The 23,185-nt window shown below is 40.0% G+C and overlaps 1 protein-coding gene across 1 annotated transcript in view; it reads right to left on the reverse strand.

Moving 5' to 3' along the window:
• Positions 1–610: 610 nt before the first annotated feature.
• The window catches only part of cpne5b (copine Vb), a 146,560-nt gene continuing 123,985 nt past the window's right edge, over positions 611–23,185 (reverse strand). Inside the window, exons 12-20 of the mRNA XM_038697958.1 lie at positions 20,872–20,925; positions 19,981–20,042; positions 14,354–14,400; positions 11,523–11,704; positions 11,145–11,272; positions 9,758–9,860; positions 3,488–3,545; positions 2,760–2,833; positions 611–1,629 (exon numbers count right to left, since the gene is read on the reverse strand). Of these exons, the coding sequence (XP_038553886.1) occupies positions 1,438–1,629; positions 2,760–2,833; positions 3,488–3,545; positions 9,758–9,860; positions 11,145–11,272; positions 11,523–11,704; positions 14,354–14,400; positions 19,981–20,042; positions 20,872–20,925 (900 nt within the window). The 3' untranslated portion in view covers positions 611–1,437. The remainder of the gene's footprint in view (positions 1,630–2,759; positions 2,834–3,487; positions 3,546–9,757; positions 9,861–11,144; positions 11,273–11,522; positions 11,705–14,353; positions 14,401–19,980; positions 20,043–20,871; positions 20,926–23,185) is intronic.

Here is a 23,185-nt window from a genome sequence, read left to right on the forward strand (position 1 = left end):
AAAGAATAAAACTTTCAATAAATGTTTAAATAAATCCAAAATTGTAACCCTAACTCTGGGTTGTCAGTGCGCACGTGTAGGCGTAGCATGTATGTGTAGGTGCAGAAGAGACGGAGCCCCGGCTTCACTGGTGTTGTGCCGAGTTGTCCACACCTCGCAGGACTTTCGTTTAAAGTATCACCGTTGATTTTTAAATAGTCGGCTACTTGAAATAGACCCGCAAGGAGCCGCGACGTGCATGCAGTTGTCGGCAGCACGGCATGCAAGCTAAAGTCGGCACAAGACCGGTGAATGACAGGCGAGAGAGAGAGAGAGGGTCAACAATTAGCCTCAGATTAACTGGAAATTTTCAGTGTAAGTGGAATGAAAAGAGACTGCAGCTCTGCAGGTTCTCAAGCGGAGCTACCGTGTGTAATGTAACCTTACTAAATGACAACCTTAAACAAGCCTGGGTCATATTTAAAACATTTTATGTTGAACTGCAGCTGCAGCACAAAGATATCTGACTTGCATGAATTAATGAATGAATTGGGTACTTTCTTGAGAAACAATGAATAGCAGCACTCAAAATTATTAAATATGATTAACCTGGTAGCATTATAAGTCTGTCCTTGGTATAGAGACAGGTTGTCTTGTGCTTTTAATATGCAATCACTTAATAATAATTGGTGAACACTTCAAAACGGATAAAGTTTACATTATTCAAAACAGATCTATCAAATGCCCATGCCACTCTGAATAACATTTGAGAATAAATACTCTGGGATATGGGGAACATACAACATGCTCTTATAAACATTTACTTAATAAAGAGGAGAAGATGTGACACCTCATGGTATGAAAAGCCTGATTCATGTTCAACGTAATAAACTGTAAAAACTATGCACCTGCAGTTTTTCTCCATCATAACTGATGCAGTAGCAGATATGGAGATAGTCCCCAAATATAAAAACTAATTCCAGAAGGGAAAAGGTGCCTAAAAAATATCACTGTATTAGGCCACACCAATGACTGACGAGCAAGGTTTAGGTCAAATTTCACATGTCCTGATACACTTAGAGAAACAACCACAGACAGGCACAAGTTTTAACCACAACATGACCTTTTTCAACCAACCTGCTGTCAAATCAGACGAGAAACAGTCACTGCCTCAGTGTCGATTAAAAGGCTTTCACTAACGAGTCCTGGAAAGTTTGCAGCCTCTCTTTAAGAGAAATTAGCCAAATGAACATACCACAGAAAACACCCTCCCTCCCCTTACCCACCAAAATGCTGCTCCAATAGTCACTGGGAGGATACGGAACAGAATTCAACATCCATTTCCTGGTGTGTTAGCTCCTGTTTGAACCAAAAACAGGAGGTAGAGAGTTCCCACTGGACACTGAGTGGCTGCTGCATGCTGTCAGTCCTCAGCGAAAAAGCCATGAAAGGAGGGCTTCAGATCAGTGTGTGGTGGTGTGTGTGCCCGGGTGGTGTGTAGGGAGGTGGCGCCGGGTTGGGTTTTATCCCACGGCTCTTCATGTAAGAGATGAACTGGTCAGGGATCTCTGCTAGCACGTCTTTAGCGAGCCGAGCCATGCTTAACACGTGGTTGCCTGTTCTGTCCATGTAGTCTCTGAAGGGAACGAACTGAGGAAGAAGAGAAGAAAATGGAACAATATGCTTATATACAGTAACTTCATGCTCATGAGGACAAAGAATGTCATGGTGTAGTAAATAATCCAAAATATTAACTTTTTTCATTTTAAAAATGCATTGTTGCACAGGATTTGACAGCATATGGTTTCCTCTGCCTAGCATAATACCATCTGGAGGTTTTGGGCTATTGTTGTAGTGATTCATGAAAAGCTCCAAATACCTTTTGACAATGTACACAAGTATGTTTTGGAGAGCAGTATGGTATAGTGCATGGAGAAATCCACAGGGCTCATGTTTAAGCCCCAATGTTAGTCAACATTTGCCAGATCCCGCAAGCTTTAGGATGCTGATCTGTCACTAATCCCATGCTCTGGCTTATGCAGGAGTGAGAGGAAATAAATGAGCTTAAGTGAAAAGATAAGTTTTTCTAGTAGGGTTTTTTTTTAGGTTTTTTTTTTTTGGTAAAACACACAAACCCTGACAAATCTCATCTAGTGGTCAATTTAGTTAGTACAGTATTTGATGGCCAAAACAATAGCCATCAAATACTATAAATTGTATTTGGCACTGGCCCACCTCCACTATAAAACACATCGTTGGTTGACCACTATTCAGTCACTTTACTTTTTTTTGACATAATAGAAACAGAAAGATGATGAGTCGGTTGAAACCTTGATAGTTCTGCGAATAAGATAAGATGTAACTTTATTAATCCCCCATAGAGGAAATTTCAGAAAGCAGGCCCAAAAGGGGCCTGCTTGTCTTCATGGGAATTCACAGGAAGCACACAGATGCCCTAATCTGTTGAGCTGCCAGTGCCAACAGATGGTCCTTTGTCAGAAACAGACGTTTTAATGTCCCAGCACAACTGAGGTAATCGTATGAATGTAAATGTAAAAATATGACACAGTGTGTACTGTAAATCAGTGGACACTGTTGCCTACAAATAGTGATCCGTTTGAGAAGTGTTTATTGACGGTATTGTCTGTTATCTAGACTGGACATTTATGAGCTATTCCTTAAGTTCGGTGAACTTGGACACCACGCTTCTTTTCCAGTTCCTGGTCTCGACATACATCTGCAACAAACACAGTTTCTTTCATGCTGTAAAGAGCAGTCACCTGAACAATGTCCCTCTCTGCCAGTTTCCCCCGGGACGAGATCCTGATGTCATCACCATCCAGCTCCACCATAGCTGGAAGACACAAGTTTGCACACATGCACACAAACACACAGTATGACAACTAAGCAAAGACAACATTAGCACAAGACAGCACTGGCTTTAGGACAGAGAAAAGGTTGATACACCACTGATGTAAAGGTTTAGTTATCATACATCATATTAATCCCATAGCCTTAGCATCAGTAAAGGAGTGTGTATGTGGAGCTGTACGGCTGTAATCTCTCTTCATTGCATGTTTAATCAACTAATAAATCCTTTTATTATAGCCTCTGTGCAATTTAGATTCATTGGTACTAACAAGCAAACCCAGCAATTAACCTCAGCTATTTCTTCTACAATTATGCCTGCATCCACCTACGCATTCCCTTCTCTACTGACTCAAATGAGTTTGTACAGTAATTTTCTTTCGGGTATTTCTCTGAATCAGTGCCAGAGAGGGTAACGCTGGCTGTAACAGTAATACACTGTGAGTTATATGAATTAAAATGTAAATTATTGGCTTAAGGTTTACAACTTGATTGATGTAGATGGTATAAAAACATCAGCACACTGTATATTACACAAAACGCTTTAGAGATTTAGATTTACAAGCTTTTTTCTTTACTAATAAAATGACCACATTATTTAATAATTACATTCATGCAGCAGTTACAAAAAACACTGTACCATCAAACTCAGCCTGACCCACTCCAACTATGATGATGGACATGGGAAGTTTGGCACCCTGCAGAGAAATCAAAAAAGGAAAATATGTTTTTTCTTAACAGACAATATACACATGTAAACATTTCTTTAATTAGAGGAGAAACTTGTCCACATACACCAATGACCTGTGTAGACCTGATGTTTCATTACTGTACATCAGACATTATAGCAGTTACGTGCTCACCCACGTAGGTTACAATCACACTAACGTTTTGCTTCACCCTTTAACGAGCTGAATAACCTTTTAAGTATGACAAGGCCTCCAGAGAGAAAAAGAGAGTGAGTTAGAGACAGGAAGTCAGAGAAAGAGCACGAAACATGGAGATGCTTAAATAGAAACTTGTTTTTCTTTCTTTCCTTATTCCAGATATTTTATGAAATCCAATTTTCTGTCTTATGAATGCTCCCCAGCTCTTATCTTGGGATGACAATTTGTGTTTGCCCACTGAATGCTGGTTATCAGGCTGAGGAAAGGAGATTAAACTCACTGACAACACTAACAGCAGATACTGTTCAGTAGTATCAGTACTGAAGCTGTTTTGACAGCTAAAAGCCAATCAAATTTATCCCCAGAATTCCCAGACTGGATTGACGACATGCTGACCTGCAGAAAGAACCATATTATTTTGACGTTATTCAAGATCTAAGGTTAAGGCTAAAAGAGACATTTGTTCACGGGAAGGTGGGGGGGGATTAATCTGTTGGCAAACACCTCGATTAGCTCCAGGTGTGCCATGGTGGCATTTGTGAGCTGGGAGAGGAGGGAGAGGGAGGAGGTGACAACTTCAGTCAGCACAGCATCCATCCTCAGTCACCCGCCCAGCCACTCCCAAGCCACACCTCAAGTCAGACAACATGGCTGTTAGTTTCGCTACCGTGACGGTTTACTGTCTCCAAACTAAGGCATAATCTGGATTGAAAATCAGACAAAAGATGTCAACATTTACAACATGTAGGGCTGGGAAATATTTGATATTATGCTATACTAACTTTCAAATTGCATTGTGATGACAGGTACCTACCGTTTTATCGTTCACCAAATATCTGTTCTCCTAATGAATGATCTCAAGAAAAACTTCATTTAGACAAAAGTCTGCAGCCATGCTAGCGGCTTTGTAGGGCTGTCCTTAGCTACAGCGGTCCTTTTTTGCTAAACTGTAATGCCAGCTTGCTAACATGCTCACAATGACAATGTTAAGAGGCTGATGTGTAGCAGGTATCATGTTTACTATCTTAGTTTAGCATGTTAGCATGTTAAAATTTGCTATTTAGCACTACACATAAAACAAGATGTCATTATTTTTGCAAGCATTTGGTCAAATATCTGGCTAAAAATATATGATTTATATTTTACTTAAATATACCAAATTTCATGGAAACCATCTAAGTTTTGTCCCAACTGACCCGACATCGCCATCCACTGAGCCACATGGGCTCTAAACTGATATAGTCCCTCAACACTAAAAAAATGCTTTTTTACTTGTTGTTACTTCACTTGAATGTTTAACCCTCCCTGTGCAGAATGATGTATGTGCAGAGTAAGACGTTTCCGAACAGGCCCTACAAAGAGTGGTTCGTTTTGCTTAATGTATCATAGGCAGCACTCTACCCTGCCTAAAGGACATTTACACCAGGCTGATCTCAATCACCCAGATAACAGAAACGCCTTTCCTCCCTGCTGCCCCCCTACTTCTTTTAAAGAATATTTTTATCTTACTTACTGCTCAAAGTTACTTACTAAAGTTACTATAGTTTTTTATTACTTATATATTCTTTATTCTTATAATATTTTACACTTATTTTTTATTGCACAGTTGTGGGAGCTTGTGGACATAAATTTCACTAGGATTGCAACCTGTATGATATGTGACAAATAAACTTGAGCTTGACACCAGAGGGCTGTCTTCACATTTGGCTGCTGAAGGGGTAAAGTTTGTCTGTGCTCACCTTAAATCTCTTTTAAGACGTTTAAGACGTGTATGTACAAGCTGATTTAGTGACATCACAACTAGTGTGGGAGAAAGTATTTTTAAATGTCTTAAAACATTTGAGAGGAGATCTTTGCTTTACATATATAAAGATGTTATCTGGCATTAGATATACAGCTATCAGATATAAATATCCTTTATATACCATCCATCGTCAACAGCTTATCCTGCGCACAGGTCACAGGGGGCTGGAGCCAATCCCAACTGACACTGGGCAAAAGGCAGGGTACACCCGAACAGGTCGTCAGTCCATCGCAGGGCCACACATAGACAAACAACCAGTCACACCAAAGGACAATTTTAGAGTCACCAATTAACCTAGCCTGCATGTCTTTGGACAGTGCGGAGAAGCCAGAGCACCTGGAGAGAACCCACACAGGAACAGGGCAGGGCAACTGAGGTTTGAACCTGCAACCTTCTTGCTGTGAGGCGACAGTGCTAACCACTGAACCACCGCCCATCCTTTACATACCTAATTATATAGTTAATGTATATTTCAGGCAAACAAGCTGTATCATACGCTTACACATCCTATTTTGTGTAATGTATGTATATGTATTATAAACAAACAGTCCAACAAAAACAACGTCCTTCATTCTGTTTGAAAGGTTTTTATGAATAAAATTGAAAGTTTTTGATAGTCTGACTTGTATTATATGCAACTAGTGATACTGACTGCATTGCACTCTGATAGGCCATGTTAGTGTCTGCTGTTGTAATTTCCAGATAGATGGCAACATATACGCTCAATGCAAAAGCTACCACTATGTGTAATGAGTTTCCTGCAGTCACATATTTTCACCAAGCATTTATAACAAGTGCAGTTTTATCTCTTGCACAAGACAAATGTACTGTGGTAAATCAGGCAACCTCTTTTTCCACGGGGATGAGAGCACTTTCTGTCGACACCACCTCAGCCACAGCACATCAACGCGATTTATCAGTGTTCAACACAACTCCCGTCAGTGCCTGTTCTCCCACGCACACACAAACAGAAACATGCACACATATACATGCGCGTGTGCATAGCCGGAGACATACACACACATCAAATGCCACCAAAAATAACCTGGCAATCCACCATGCCCCACTTTTGCCATTCTCCTGTCACCCTGACTGGCAGCCGAGAGCAAGTGTAATGAGACGACGTAACAAAGCGTCAATCAACACTCATTACTCCAACAGCTCACTCTGGATGTGCCGCTTAAATCCAAATGTCATGCATGTGCATGCTTTGAAATGTTTTTTTTTAATTTGCAGCTAAATGAATGTAATGTAAAGGGACAGCTTCAAAATACACAGAGTTTCTTGTTCCACAGCCTAACTTTCCACACAAATTTGGATATCCTACTAATTCTGGATATAAAAAACTAAACAGAACAGAAGGCCCTTTATTTGTGAAGCCTAACCCTGTTCATGTTTCATAGTTCATAGTTTAGCCAGAGATTGCGAGATAGTAACTGTAACAATGTAATTTATTACTTTAGCCACGGCAGTTTCCTTTGGCGCTGCTATGGCGACCAGCTAAATTAAAGGGGCACTGTATCTGCAATGGAACAATGGAGGACAAGCCATAAAAGTAGAAGTACCACAGTGTGCTGTACACTGATCAGCCATAACATTATAACCAACTGCTTGTCATAGGCCTCCCTTTTGGCACCAAAAGAACCTGTCGAGGCATGGACTCCACTGTGATGCCCTGTGTGTTCTGACACCGTTCTCTCTGAACCGGCATCAAATTCGTCACCAATCTGAACTACAGTAGCTTGTCTGTTGTACTGGCCAGCCTTCGCTCCCTACGTGAAATGACCCTGTCCCGGTTAACCTCTTTTCCTTCCTCGGACCACTTTTGATAAGTACCTACCGCTGCAGACCGGGAACAAGAGCTGTGGTTTCGGAGATGCTCTGACCAGTCGTCTAGCCAACACAATGCAGCCCATGTCAAAGTTACTCAAATCCTTACTCTTGACCATTTTTCCTGCTTCTAACACATCAACTATGAGGACAAAATGTTCTCTTGCTGCCTAATATATCCCACCCACTGACAGGTGCCATGGTAATGAGATAATCACTGCACCCGTCAGTGGTCATAATGTTATGGCTGATCGGCGTATTTGTAGTTGTTTTTTGTTTTCTTGGTTTCACCAGGTATCCCTTTGCCTCTTACACAACAAAGTCCTGCATCCTATACAAAGTGAATGGAGGTAAAATAGTTGTGACGTGAAATACTTTTGGTGGGGTCTGGCACTGATAAAGAGATGAAGCACAAAGCACTGACAGATAACAAACAGAAGATGAGAAGGGAAAGAAATCAAAGGCAGCAGAGGATTTTGTTATCGAATGTATGTGGTGACAGAGGTATGGAGAGAGCAGATGAAGATAAAGAGATTTAGATCTTTGAGAGGGACTGAAATGGAGAAGGACAGCAGGAGTCTTTGTATTTGTGAGGTAAGGTGTCTCACGGCTCCACAGAGAGAAAAACGAGGCAGTGGATGGACCAGAGCCGTGAGCAGAGGAGGGAGATGCTGGGTGATTGATAAGTGCACTTCTGTAGTATAGCAGATTCTCTTGTGACTGATAAGCCCCGTTTGTTCCACCACATTGATCTCTATTACTGTAAACATGGAGGACAAACACTCCCAAACTGTCCTGTCACATGTCTACACACTGAGCGAAACACACAAAAACACCCGCATGCCTTAATGCAAAGCCACTCCAGATGTTCATACTCAACATACAGAGAGTGGTGCACATTTGGGCTTCCTCTCACTCTGTTTCTCGCTCTTTCTTGAAGATACCTTCCAGCATGAAAAAGTACAAGGAAAGGCTTATATAACCTCAGCAGTGTGTCCTCCCTTGCCCGGGATCCGTGGAGAGTAAAAGGGAAAGCAGTGGAAGTGGCAAAGCATCAGCAGACAGTCAGAGCGGAGGTAGTGAGATAGAGCAGCAGGCAAGATCTTAAAAGGAAGGTGTGGCTGTTCTAATGTTTTGACTAACAGTCGCAAATTCCCTTTAAATCCAGTCTGCTGGGTGTTCTGTGCCTGCGGTGAGCTGAGGAGGAGGAGGGGAGAAAAAACGAGGACACCAAGGAAGAGGAAAGGAAAGGACGCCAGGCACCTACTATTCAAAGCTGGGACAAGAAAAGAGTTAGGACAGGTTTTTGGGAAAGCTCAGAGGAATAAAGCACAATGTTGTCTTTTTTATTTACTAGAGCAGTTACATATTTTCAAATGCTTCACTCACAACAGTGAAAGGACCACATTTAAGGACAGTAGAGGATTCATTAAATATTACCTGGGTGTTGAGCTACTTTGGTAGTTGTCAGGTGAATTAATTAGTTTATATCTTGAGTGTGTTTTACGTACTATTTGGCACAAGCTATGACGGTACAAAAATGTCAGTTATGTGAAGCCATTACACCTCTTCTTTTGCTTTACAGTTTGCAGAACAACTGCTTCTGTCACATGCTCTGTTTAAATCGGAGTGACAGCCACAATGAACATCTGGGCTATTATTTGTTTTTTCTGAGAGTGAATGCCAGAGCTATTCAGAGACACGGTATCCACATGCTCAGAAAAAAATCATTACTAGTGCTAAAACAATTAAAAGAAGGAAAAGTTTGACGTTTTGCATACTTAAAGTTAGATAAAACGATTGATACCACTCTCATGTCTGTACAGTAAATAAGAAGCTACAGACAGCAGCCATTTACGTTAGCTTAGCATAAAGAATGAAAAAACAAGCTACTCTAGCCCTGTCTGAAGACAACAAAATCAACCTACCAGCATCTACAAAGGTCAGTAATTAACATGTGATGTCTAATTTGTTTCATACCTACAAAAACTGAATGTTATAAATGACAAGCTATGGTTTTATGCTGGACTTTTTCTTCGCTGGGAGTAGTAACTTTCTAAAAGTCTTGTCATCACCATGAAGTTACCAGGCCACCTGAAGAGATTGTATTACCTTTCGACATTGTATTACCTTTCCAGTCTTTATTCCAAGCTAACCCAACCGGCTACTATCTGTGGCTTCATATTTACCGTACAGGCATGAGAGTGTTATCAATCTTCTTATCCAGCTCAAACTAAATGAGCTTATGTCGAACTACTGTATTTGCTTTAAACCCTTCATTTCATAGCACCATTCACTTCAGAGGCATTTCCTTCTAGTTTATACCAGATGAAATCCAGCCTTATATAGTGCAGTAAAGCACTGTGTCTCCCCCCTTTCCCATTCTTACATTTACAATGGCCTCTTTGGTCTGGGCCATGTCGGAAATGACGCCATCTGTGATGATGAGGAGCACAAAGTACTGAGAGCCGTCCTGCACTGCAGCCGCATACCTGCGTACACATGCACGCACAAATACAGACAAAAATTAGAGGGTGTCGTATGATCTCGTCAATGCAAGAACAAATGTGACTTATTGATGAATTTATCGAAATGTTATAAATCCATGACAAAACATGCCTTATCGTGCAGTCTCACCGCAGGCAAATTCAATAACAATTTTCTTTGTTATTGCTGCACTCATTAAAATGCCTCACAAATACACCCTGATTAATCAGTCCAAACAATCAAGTTTAAAACAAAGCTGGCTTACACTGTTTGATTAGCAGAGGAACGCCTTTGTTAAAAATCTCTTCCTACTTGAGTTCACCTGTTCAAATGCTAAATACAAAAACAGCCGTGGCTCCCTGCAGCAGTTTAGTGTGACTCCATTTTATCAGAATGACATTTTTAATTACAACAGAGCACTGGCGTGATCAAATGGAGAATTGTTTGGATGTGGCTGAACAAATGAGACGGAGAGGGAAGCAGTGGCAGTGAGAGGTGGAGGCTGGTGTCAGGGGGGGCACAAGAATCCACTCAGATCATATCAGAGTTTGCATACTTTTTTAATGTGTTGTTAACTGCGAGTGATATGTCAGTATATGTAAATAGCTACAGGCCCGTTTGTCATCTGTTCCATCAGCTAAATCCGCCACTCTTTTGATAGCTGTCAGCCGAGCATATTCATACACATTACATTCTGTTTGTTGTGTCTGGCAGGAGGGATATTGCCAGTGTACTGGGTCAGAAAAGCAGTGGCGCAGCAAATTAAAGCCAACAGCCAGCAGTCAAAAATGTTGTTGTGAGTGTTATTTTGATAACCAGAATCTTGTAGATCATTATCTTGATAATCTGTGTGCTAACCTGGTGGCACAAAACAGAATTCTTGTTGACAATAGACAGATAAGTCAGTAGGTCTTTTAGAAAAGCATTGAACATTGTGTACTGCTCTCTGCATAGAAACACGTTTAGAATATATTTGTGTGAATATCGATCCAGGTTTCACAGTTTTTATAATTGTGTTTTCAGTATTTGAATGGAAATATGGATAATGTAAAAAATGATGATGAATCACAAGCAGAATAAATTAAGAAGAACATCCATGGGGATGAAACAAAAAAGTCCAAACTATCACGATATAAACTATGAGACTTCCTGTTTCTTTAGGATGTGGTTGAGAGTAAAGATGGAAAATGCCTCTGTACAGCATCTTACATTTATTCTAAGAGCAGCTTTTTGTCCTTCTTGTAGAAGAAAAAAGTATAAGCTCCACAGCAGCTCCACTGTTCTCTCACCTGGCAACATGATTCACCACAGGAGCGAAGTTAGTTGGCCCGTACAGCTGCACTGTCTTCAGACTCTGGTGGTATGCCTCTAAGATGCCCTCAATACCATTGCAGTACGGATTTTCCATGTTTCCGTTCTGAAAAGGAGAGAGCGTGAAAATCAATTTCACAGGCTTGTGAATGCATTTATCAAACAAAGAAACACTGAGATCTTTATCAAAGCACACTGGTTTCATTAGATGCCATTTACTTGTTATCCAGTCATCTTGTCATGCACAAAATCCATGAATTTGAATTAAAAACATGGAAATAAAAATAATTTAAAACCTTTGATAAAATCAAATTAACTAATTAATCATAGGTGAAATAAGGAGAGGTTAACTTCACCAGTGGAAACTCATGTGACACCCGTCCATCAGGGGGCAGTTTGGCTCCAAAGCCCAGAGCAGGGAACATCTTGTCGCTGTCGTAGTCCTGAATGATCTCCCCAACAGCTTTCAGGGCCATGGCGTAGGCGTTCAGCTGGTAGGGATTCATGTAGTGCAGCGAAGTGGACTGGGAGGGATTACCTGTCGAACAATCAATCAATCTCAAGCTCAGTGGGGGTAATGAGGGACAAATATGTCACTTCTAGAATGCAAGATAGTTTTTGAGCACCTCTTATGTCATGACGTGACATTAAAAAAATATATTTTGTTGGCTGCAGCCATGCATCACAATTAACATGATTCCTGTCAGGTAGAACATTCATGTCCATTGTTCAGAGGTGATGAATCGTAACGTTTAATTCAGAAGTTTGTGACACAATCAAGGGCAATCCATTAACAGCGGAGAGAATTCAATACTTCCAAATGCCAAATTAATTGAGCATTTAGAAATCTCGTCAATAAATGTGACCTTCCCAGATATTCCCTCCGTAATGACACATCATGAAGTCGTTCAGTATTAACGGCACGGCTTGGATATTCTGGACGTGCTTCTGATTGATTGAAGTTGTTATCTTTTCACCCAGTGAGCTTGCTCACCATTTGATTAGCTTCACCTGCTATCTGATAGCAGAAATCCTGCTGGTTGCCTGGTCAGGTTGTATACTCACAATATGTATTACCAATGATATTATCTGGAGTCCAGAGTGTAACAACAAATTGTATGTCACCTTGAGCACCACGGTTGGAAATCTCAACAGTTTGGGGAAATTGACTGTTCGCTAAGCCTACCTACTTGCAATCGCCTTACGTTTTAGCAAATATCTGTCTGTTTTATAATGTAACGTGGAAGAAAATTTGAGACTTACTACAGCAGTCTGACAAACATCCACAGCTATGTACATAGTGAAGCTAATTAGATCAGTTCTCCCACACAGGGCTGGGAGCAGCTTGTCATGTTGCTGTTATAATAGTCATTGTGACTGGTCAGAAGGTGTATTTGTGTTGAGGTTGTCTAAGTGCGGCCATTCATGTTATTAGAAAATATCTCCATCCAGACATGGTTAGTTTCACTATAACATACTTTTCCCATGATATGGGCTTATTATTGTGGAACAAGCTGATTATTCCTAATTATATTATTAATAAAATATTACATATTGCGTATTTGGGTGAAAAGTTGTATTTTAACTATACACTTATAAACCACCTTCCAGACCTGTTAATGATCTATGTAGAAGACATGACACATGCATTTCACGTGCATTTCCAGATACATTCCAAATACTAAAAAGTGAATATGCTAGTCATGAACTAACCTGTAATGTATTTGTATTTTAGCAAATTACATTTTCCTTGGCCTTGGAAGTAATACTAGTTGTTTGTTACACGCTAACATTTATGTTGTGTTTACGTTAGAGCAGATAAACACACAGTTTAATTTATTGCTCACACTTTCCCTCTTGTGTTTTTGATAGCGTTAAGGCAAAAAGAAAAATACCACATCCTTCACACTGTTTCTGTACCTAGTATTTCTCTTACTGAAGCCCCATGTACACCTTTTCAAAAACTGGACAAATCCAAAGCCTGGCAGACCTGCCATTCCTAGTTAAGGTTGCTAAGCTATTATTGTACAATACCTGCTCAGGGGATGAATTTAGCAACAAATTATTGGGAAAAGGAAAATTCACATTTTCCTCTAATAACTTCCTTGCGGTTAAGTCTTTTACAGCATTGTGTTCAGGCATAATTAGTAGTGGTTGGTTAAATGCATGCTTTGTACTGTGTGTGTTTAAAAGTGTATGTGGACATTAAAGTTCATTATCAATAGATTATTATCAGTGTGGTCCTTTTCCACACAAGTCTTTAAATCAAGCTGATGGTTTTACTTAAGCGGGAAGCTCTGGGTCTGAAAAGAAGCCAATGGTGAAGTGCCTTAAATCTGCATTCTTTCCAACAGGGGGCAACTTCAATGGTGGCATAAATAAGTCTGATTGCATTAGACTGAAAGGCAAAATAACTACTGTTCACTTGATTTATTAACTCAGTAAACACTTTCCTAACGAGTTTATGGTCTCAATCGCTAGTTTCAATTCTTCTTTAATACAGCATGATGTAAATTTAGTAAATTATGGTCTCATTTAGAGGAAAATAGATGATAAAGCAGGGGATGCTTTAGGGCGGGACTATCTTGTGATTGACAAGTCGCTACCATGGTGACCTGTCAATCAGGCTTAAGGCGACTTCTATCCACTGCAACTGTCTAAAGTTAACCAGCGCCATTGAAAAAGCTTGTTAGGAGTCGGCTGTTCATTTCTTCCGCTAAGTACATTTTGTTTTAAGCCTTTTTTTTACTAGCCAAAATTAGCATCCGAGTTAATATCACAGTTAACGTGAATTATGTATGCAACTTGCTAACCAAGTTAGCTAGCGCCAGCCTCTCCTCCAAATATTGTCTAGTTCTAAAAAAGCAAGATGGCAACGGTAGTCCACAAACCATGTCATGGTGGCTATGTCCACTTCTTTTATCCATTTGCTTTATTTCGTTTTTTGCTGAAATGATTGATTTAACCTTTATTTAGAGTGTTTTCACAGAGCATTTAAGAGGAAGAGCTATCCAGGAAAGGCTATCACTTACAGGTGAAAATATGTGTACAGTATGTGTGCCTGCACCGTCTGCTTGTGTGCTTATATGATTGATTCTGAAATCGGGGATGCCACGTTCAAAGAGCACTACTATCTATTCTTGCCACCCCCCCCCGACACAAACACTTTGCCATTAGTATCACTCACCATTAGATGCTGTGAAATCGATGGCCACTGTGAAATTGATCTGCGTCCTAGAAGGGGGATAGAGAAGAGGACATGGAAGAAAAACCCCCGACAGAGACCAACCAGCAATGACAACATGACAGGCCTCATTAAATTTCAGTACTCTTACATCTAGTCACACACGCATATTTTCTGATACAAGAAAAGATGATACCTAAAATGGAGGCACATCGTACATAAATTATGGCAATTATTTCTTATGATGATATAGTTACAAACAGATCAATATTTAATTATTATTTCTTGTCTTTTTCATCTGAGTTAAGACACAAAGTGCGGCCTCTTAGTTGTCAAATAAGATTTAAGTGATTGCAATCCGCTGTTTGTCTGATTTTCACCTCCGTGAGACGGAGTAGCAGGAGGTACTGAGGAGCCTTTGAGACACTGAGCTGGGTAACAAGCAATTAGACTGATGGAGCACTTAAGAACAAATCATAATCCAATTTTCCCTGCTGGTGAAACACTCCCCTATTCTTGTTAATTTACGACAAAGAGACAAGGCCTTTGGGGGCCCGAACGACAGCCTCTCATTATCTATGAGAGCCACCGGAGAGGGAGGCAAAAGAATGATAATAAAATGGACACGTTAAAGATTTACATTAACCTTTCCGTTTGGGATGGGGATGAAGAATATGCCACAGTCTGACTCTCCTAACCTTAGCATTAATTAAACCTGATTTTATTCATTCATGAGGACCCTTGAATGCATCACTATCTCTGCATGGGAAGGCAGGCTTGCAAACTGTACATCTGCACCAGGAAATGGGGTGCTTTTCACTGTGAATCTCTTTTTTTTCTTCAGTTGAAATTTTAGGGTTCATGTACACTCTGCGTATGTGTGTAAGTTTGAGTGTGCATGAGCCTTTGAGCTAAATGTCAGTATTAAAAAAAAAAAAAAGAAGCTCAGACTCTTGTCATTCTGTTAAACCCCTCACCCGCTGAACCCGTAGAATGAGCCTTCTTGACACTTTGTCTTGTTATGTAGTAGTTTAACTCTCGATTCTCCCATCTGCTTCTTTCCTTATTTCCTGCTGCTGTCTAACACAACTACAGTGCAGCAACAGTTACATTATGTTTTTCTCTGTGGCCAAATTTGAGTAAAATATCAACTTTTGCTGTAGTTTTACTATCATTTTTTAAACCATCACACACTCACCTTTTCTGTTATAGATTTCCCTTTTAAAATGCTATTTCATCTACTTCATCCTAATTTTAAATTCTAGGGAAGTAAAAGCTAATGTTTTTCAAATTATTAACCTGATACAAGTGCACTGAACCAGTCAGCACAGAGAGATGGCCCCTATCATTATATTACAAGCATATTATGTCTTCTTGTCCCTTATCCTGAGCTGTGTGAGAGTGCAAAAATCAAATTCTGTGACATTTAATATCACCTCAGTCAACACTGAGGTGAAATACAATTGAGTTATTTTAATAGCCAACTTTTTATTTGTCAAATAAGACATGAAAGCTCCCAGAGTTCACTTTGCATCATGATCAAAGCCGTAACACCAAGTATTACAGAAAAGTGCTTTAACAGCTAGAGCAGAAAATATTTTTTACATACGGTGTTTCTCCTGTTTGCTGTGAAGAGCTTGGGCAGTTCCTAACTTTCATCCATTTTCTAAAGAGCAAAAGGCTCCACGTTTACAAGAACCAACTCTCGCATCATTCACTAAGTGCCAGAGGGTAGGGGCCAGACTGATGAGGGTGATATTTTTTAAGTGAGGCCACTAAACCTAAGGTTATTGTATCGCAGATCAGCCAAAGCCAGGAGCTGTCAGTGAAATCTGTCACACTTGTCAGCTCTGCCACAGCCCATAAAACCCATGACCACATGACATGTGATGGGACAATGGAGTTAAAAGTGCAGTCCCACTTGCCTGAAAAGCACACTTCACCTGAAACATACTTGATATTCACATGTCATCCAGCTCTAAATGCCACTGCACTGTGAAGATAGTTTGGCCTTAGCTAGCTCATTTAAAATATGCTTGAAACTTACTACAAACAGCACCTGTGAACTTCAGTTTAACAAAGTTCTGGTGCAACCACATGAAAGATAAATGGATAAAGATATATGCATTTTAATAAAAAGTTTAATGAAGGCTCTAGAGATATATTATATTCTCAATTTACTAGCAAGACGACTTTCTATAATAATTTAATAATCATCAGGATTTATGAAACAGTGCAGCTTAATTATTATTTTAGTACACTAGTTTTGGCCATAATCGCTATCGGTAATTAATCAGAATTATGCTTTAAAGCTGCTATAAGCAATATTTTCATCTTAACAATTGCTCAAATGACTACGTGACTACGGTTAAAGGAGTCAATTTTAATGAAAGATCCACAGAAAGTTATCAATGAACTCTGTGTTTTAGTGTGTTTAAGCTCATTGTTTAGGTTTTACGGCCCACAACTTGTTTGGTTCAGTCTCACGCGCCATTCCAGATACAGCAAGCAGTTCTGATAAAACCACTGTATGCTATCTGCCTAGCTCCGAATGGCATACAGATAAAGTTAGTGGCCAGCTGATTAACAAATAGTGGAGTATTTAACAGCTAAAGAGCCAGATATCTCTCTCAGGAGTTGGTGGAAAGTAAAACATAGCTGAAAGGAGAGTGATAATTTAACTTACATTTGCCATGCCAATGCTGCTCAGATGTGTGAATAGTAGGGGTGTGACGAGACACTTAACCCACAAGATCGAGACGAGACGAGATTTTAATACTATTTTGAAGAAATCTTTAAAGCTGAATTATATGAAAATTTTGAGCATTAAACACTTTATTTCCTGCATTCTGATGAATTTTTCTGCACCAGTTTATGGTGATTTTTAATTTTATTTATGTAAAGAGAAACACAAAATTCAGGTGGCCGGTGACGATTCAAAATCTATAACCTAACTATAATATAAGTCAGATCTGTTTCTCCTGTAGATCATCTTATTTAATATCATCCCTGCTATTCACAGGCTCCGCCCTCTGCTGGACTCTATGGGTACTACCTCCTCCAATCACATGCACGCACTTGCCCACTGAAAGTTTATCGTGCACATAGCCGACCAATAGGATGCCGCTACTGATACGTGCGTGACGTATAAATAGCAGTGTCCCTACTGCCTCAGCATCCTTTTTTCTTCAGCAAGGGTGTGAGACGACAGCGACCGGTATTGTGTCTCTCGGCGCCTCAGTAGGACTTGCTGCATGCGTTGGTGGCTCTAATATCTGCACCTTATGAGCCCCTGGAGCAGTCCTCATTGAAAATGCTATCTCTGAACAGACCCACCCTTAGCAGTGGGTGCACATTCCACTCGGAAGTGTGGAACTGTCTACGACCCTTTTTCAGCTGGGTGTGTGTCGAAGAGATCTGCACTATGGCATCTTGGCCCTTACTGTGCCCGTTTGTGCGTTTCTATCTCTTGGGTATGTCGGGCTCCTTCTCGGGATCCAGCTCACAAGTGCGACCTAGGATTTGAAAAGTGAGGATCTGGTGACTACTGGGTGTAGAGGGGGAACATACACTGGCAGTGCCTGATGTTTCAGTGAGAAGTCAGGGCAGTGCAGGTGTTAATGGTCAGTCCAAGCACCTAGCGACCTTCTCAGGGGTGTCCCACCATTCTGTCACTAGGTGATGTGGTGGTTGGGGCTTTGGCTGGCCTGTGGCCGACCGGGTTGGTGTGGTGGACTTTGGCTTTTCTTTCTTAGAGGGCGGAGCCTGTGTGAGATAGAAATAAGGTTACGATATGGTAACCCTAGTTCTATAAGCACAGGCGGAGCCCTCTACCGATGAGCCCTGCCGCTCTGATGCCGTCTGCTGAAGAGGCGGTCGGATGCTGAGGCAGTGTGGACACTGCTATTTATATGTCATGCACTTATCGGTAGCGACTTCCTATTGGTCAGCTACGTGCACGATAAAATTTCAGTGGGCAAGTGCATGCACATGATTGGAGGAGGTAGTACCCATTGAGTCCAGTAGAGGGCTGTGCCTGTGCTTATAGAACTAGGGTTACCATATTGTAACCTTCGATTCATGATTAGGGCTTAAACGATTCGAGTCGTTTAATCCATAACTATATAGCACACTGTTTCGCACGGACAATCATTACTGTCGCACTTCGTGCTTAGAGAGAGAAAATAGTGATGTATGGGATTATTTCAAACTGTAATTTTATTGTCTGTCCGACGTCAAGCATCCATCCATCCATCCATCGTCAACCGCTTATCCTGCTTGCAGGGTCGTGGGGGACTGGGCCGTCAAGCAAAAGTACTTAAACGATGCACTGATGAATTGATAAAATCTGTAGAAGCTTCGAGTACTAAAATCATTGTTAGCTGCAGCCCTATTCATGATTTAGTCTACCTTCCTCTTTGTATCTTTGTTTGGGGAAGTAACCTCTTTAAATGTGACTGTGGCACCTTTTCACCATAATGATAAATTATTTTATTTAAATTTAGTTATAAACTCCTGGACTTTAATAGCTCCTGTGTTTCAGCAGATTTTCTGCCCATGGTCAATACTTTCTGCACATTCACAATCTCTCCCACATAGGCTATCTGTGTTCTCTTACATCCAGAGAAAAGGCAGAATATTACCAGACTAACGTCATCATTTAATGAGAAGTCTAGCTAGAAGTCTAGCAGTGCATTATGTTATTTATTCGTTGGTAGTAATGTTATCCCCTTCAGACCGTTTGACCGACGCAGTTTGGCACTACATGTTGAAACCGAAAGTTAATCTCACCACAAATCCACACACGTTAACTTCCAGTGCAGCTCACAGTCCTAAACAGAGCAGGCTGTGCTTCAGTTTTTAGATGTTTATGTTGCAAATCTCTACCAGCTACATTACCACTCGTCACAGCTGTCTGGACCATTGACTGTATATAAAAAGGTCTGGACTCACAGCACGGGTGGGTTCAGCTGATTACTATCATAGTCACGCCCTAGTGAATTGGCAATAGTTTGCTAACATGCTAGCCATAATAACTTTATAAGGCGATAATATGTCGATGTTGTGTTGACACTGCCCCCAAGTGGCCAAAAAAAAAAATCAATAAATGCAGTAGAACAAGGAAACTGTATTTATGTTCTCATCCTACAGGTAGTGTGAACAAAAAACCTAACCAATAAAACCATCACAGTTGTTTTAAGTAGTTCTGCCCCTCCTATCAAATTAAAAATGATTTCTCTCCTTAACTGGGGTGGTGATGGTGTAGTGGATAATATGCATGTCTCTGGTGTGAGACACCTGGGTTTAATCCCCCACTCTGACATTGTGTCCCTGAGCAAGACACTTAAACCCTAGTTGCTCCAGAGGCATGCGACCTCTGACATATATAGCAGCTGTAAGTCGCTTTGGATAAAAGCGTCAGCTAAATGAATGAATAAATGTAAACTGATATTCCATTGGTTTACACTTGAGAATGAAATCTTGTTATGTTTAACCGCATTAAGTTTCTTAACGTAAGTGAGTAAACTTTATTTGTAGAGCGCTTTTCACAGACGTAGGTCACAAAGTGCTTCACAAATAATTAACATACAAGAAATAGTCAACACATGCAGACAGTCATTCCCACTCACCCTCCTTTGATGTAATCTAAGAATGTGAACTCAGACTCCACTGAGAACGAAAGCAGGGTCACCTGGAATTAAAGACGAGGAGAAAAATTTTAAACATGGATTTAATTATTAATTTCTCCTAAATACAAAAAGGACTCCACATCTTGGTGTGGTTCAGCACACGACACTTTGGTAAAATATGTGAGACTGATGACTGATTAATTTACATTGCCGGACGCATGGTTCGAATTACAGGGGGGATTCGGGGGGTTGGACCCCCCGAAAGAGGCAAAAACAACAGTTCAGGGGGGTCTTTCTTACCTGTCATTGTAAATATTTCAAAATATTTCCCATACTCATGCCTTTTGGATGAGATGCCTTTTTATGCATTACTTGCACATGCCCACACTGCTAGGAAAGTTGTGTGAAAATTGGTGTCTTAATTGGCCATTGGTATCGCCCACTCTGACGACTCAGATCTTATGTCCTTGAAGTTTTGCAGCGCCTTCATCTTTCATTTGGTCTGCCAACCAAAGTATACATCTTGCATAGTCACTTACAGTACCAAATATTGTAGTATATAATGCAAAATGTATATGTTTGTGTGTGTGAAGGTAAAAAAATAGGTAAGCATAGGTGAGTTATTTTGTTTTGGCTAAATGTCAGAACTACAGTTGAATCAACAAAGCCTATTATTTTGCAAATGTTTTAATTACTTAGTGTGTGATATGCAAATTAATGAGGAAATCTACTTCTGTTTTTTTCCCACAACTTAGAAAGCACAGATTGGCATCTTCTTCCAATCAGCACTCGCATGATAATTAGAGGGAATAATTTAACAGATGAAAAGTAGGTGTGGAACTGAAAAGAGGCACAGTGCCACTCCTGGTTTGCTGCTAGAGCATTACTCACTGTTCCAGAGTTGACATATTTCTTTTTCTTCATTTTCTTCTTGGTATTAATCACCTAAGAAATAAACAACAAGAGATACAGGTGATTTTAACCTCCAAAACTGCTTAGAATTGATATTGTGGCTTTGAAGCAATTATAATACATATGCATTTTTTATTCAAGATAGGTACTATTCACATACATATTTGTATATGAAATAGACATTACTATATGTACATATGCTGTATACAGGTGTGTACACCAGTGCCAGTTATTCAACATTTGAATTTTTGTTTTAGTTTTGCTAGTGGTTTCAAAATATGATAATAATTAAAAAACCTAATAATTAACAACAATTGTAAGAATTATGTTACATATCCATCTTAAAAAACTGTTTTCAAAACCAGACTAGGCTCTTCAGCTGAAAATGTTTAAAGGAAACTCTGGTACAACCAGTCAACCTGTAATGCATCCAACCAAAATACTGCATTAGAAGTGTATAATCATAAAACTCCTTATAATTTCTTGTTTGCTGGATTTGGCTAGTAACTATGAGTTTTACACACATTAAGAACATTTAGAATTCCTATTACTTATCTCACCCTCTTTTACATACCGTTTCACACCCTGTTATTTTAATATATTATTCCTTCCTTATTGAAATATAGGGAAGTCGAGTATGTGGCCAACATGAGGCCATTTCATAGAGGTATGCAATTTGTAGGCAGGATAAACAATGAGCTGGTCCATGTGTCTGCCATATTAAGGAAGGAAAGGGTGTGTGTGCATGAAGTAACACATTGGGCATTAGGGGAAAGCGTAGCTCATGTAAGATCACTTATAAACACTTAATATAGAAACACTTCATCTTGCGTTTACACGTCACTCACACTATTAAAGAAAAAAAGTCTGGAAATTCAAACACAAGTCTGAGGCTACGGAGAATCGATGGTTGAGATAGGCCTAAGCTACAAGACTTTACAAGAATTCCAAGAATTTACATTAGTGGTATTACATTGGCTCCAGAACAAGAGAGAAATGTCAATCCGGAGATGTCTCAGCTCATTACCTCATTTCTCTATGGCTGCTAGGCATGAAAGTGACAGCCCCTAATTTAACATAGAGGGATGGCAATTTGTCTGACACACTGAACAATCTGCTGATGCAAAAACTAAAGGGCCTTTCAGTCTCGCTGGGAGGTTGAGAGGAATCAAGAGTAGCGTATAATGAAGCTGACATCCAAAAGACAGGTATTTGTCCTTTTGCTGAAGGCCACCACACCACAGAGGCATGAGGGTATTGGCATGTCCTCATTTTATGTAAGATTTTGACTTTCAGATTGGTGAGATTGAAACTTTTTTTAGGGTTGATCTTCAATGGTAGCCTCAAACTCAAAATCTTATAACTGAAACTGTAAAAACTTTTGTTCTTAAAACGAACAAAGTTATTATTGTAGGGGATTTTAATATTCATGTGGACGTTGAGAATGATAGCCTTAGTACCGTGTTTATCTCTCTTTTAGATTCCATAGGCTTTTCATTCAAGTGTTCATGATAACTTTTGAGTTTGTATTGCTGAACTACACGCCATTGGGCAAAAACATCTATACAAGATGTCTGTCTGATAGTGCTGTAGCTAAATTTAACGATGCAATTCCATGAGCTCTAAATTCATTATCAGATCACAAAGTAACGGAGGACTCCTATGCTAAGTCCCTCCCAAGTCGATCATCTTGTTAATAGTGCTGCAGGCTCGCTGGGAATGACACTCGACTCTGTAGCCCCTCTGAAAAAGAAAATACTAAAACAAAGACGGTTAGCTCCATGGTATAATACCGAAACTTGCAAATTAAAGCAAATAGGAATTGGCGTTCCACCAAACTGGAAAATTCTCGTTTAATTTGGCAAGATAGTCTTAAAGCTTATAGGAAGGCCCTCCGTAATGCTAGAGCAGCGTATTACTCGTCATTAATAGAGGAAAGTAGGAACAAGCCCAGGTTTCTTTTCAGCACTGTAGCCAGGCTGACAGAGAGTCACAGCTCTATTTAGCCAAGTATTCCCATAGCACTCAGTAGTTACAACTTCATGAGCTTCTTTAATGATAAAATTCTAACTATTAGAGACAAAATTCACCAAGACCCTCAATCTTTACCAACTAATTTCAATAATTTCTTCATCTAAACCATCAACCTGCCTCTTAGACCCCATCCCGACTAGGCTGCTTAAAGATGTTTTACCCTTAGTCAGCACTTCTATACTAGTTATGATCAATCTATCTTTATCAACAGGCTATGTACCACAGTACTTTAAAGTAGCTGTAATTAAACCTCTTCTGA

Source organism: Micropterus salmoides, unplaced genomic scaffold, assembly GCF_014851395.1.
Source record: "Micropterus salmoides isolate LMB-PRFRI ecotype aquatic unplaced genomic scaffold, ASM1485139v1 Ms_hic_scaffold_4, whole genome shotgun sequence".
Lineage (NCBI taxonomy): Eukaryota > Metazoa > Chordata > Actinopteri > Centrarchiformes > Centrarchidae > Micropterus > Micropterus salmoides.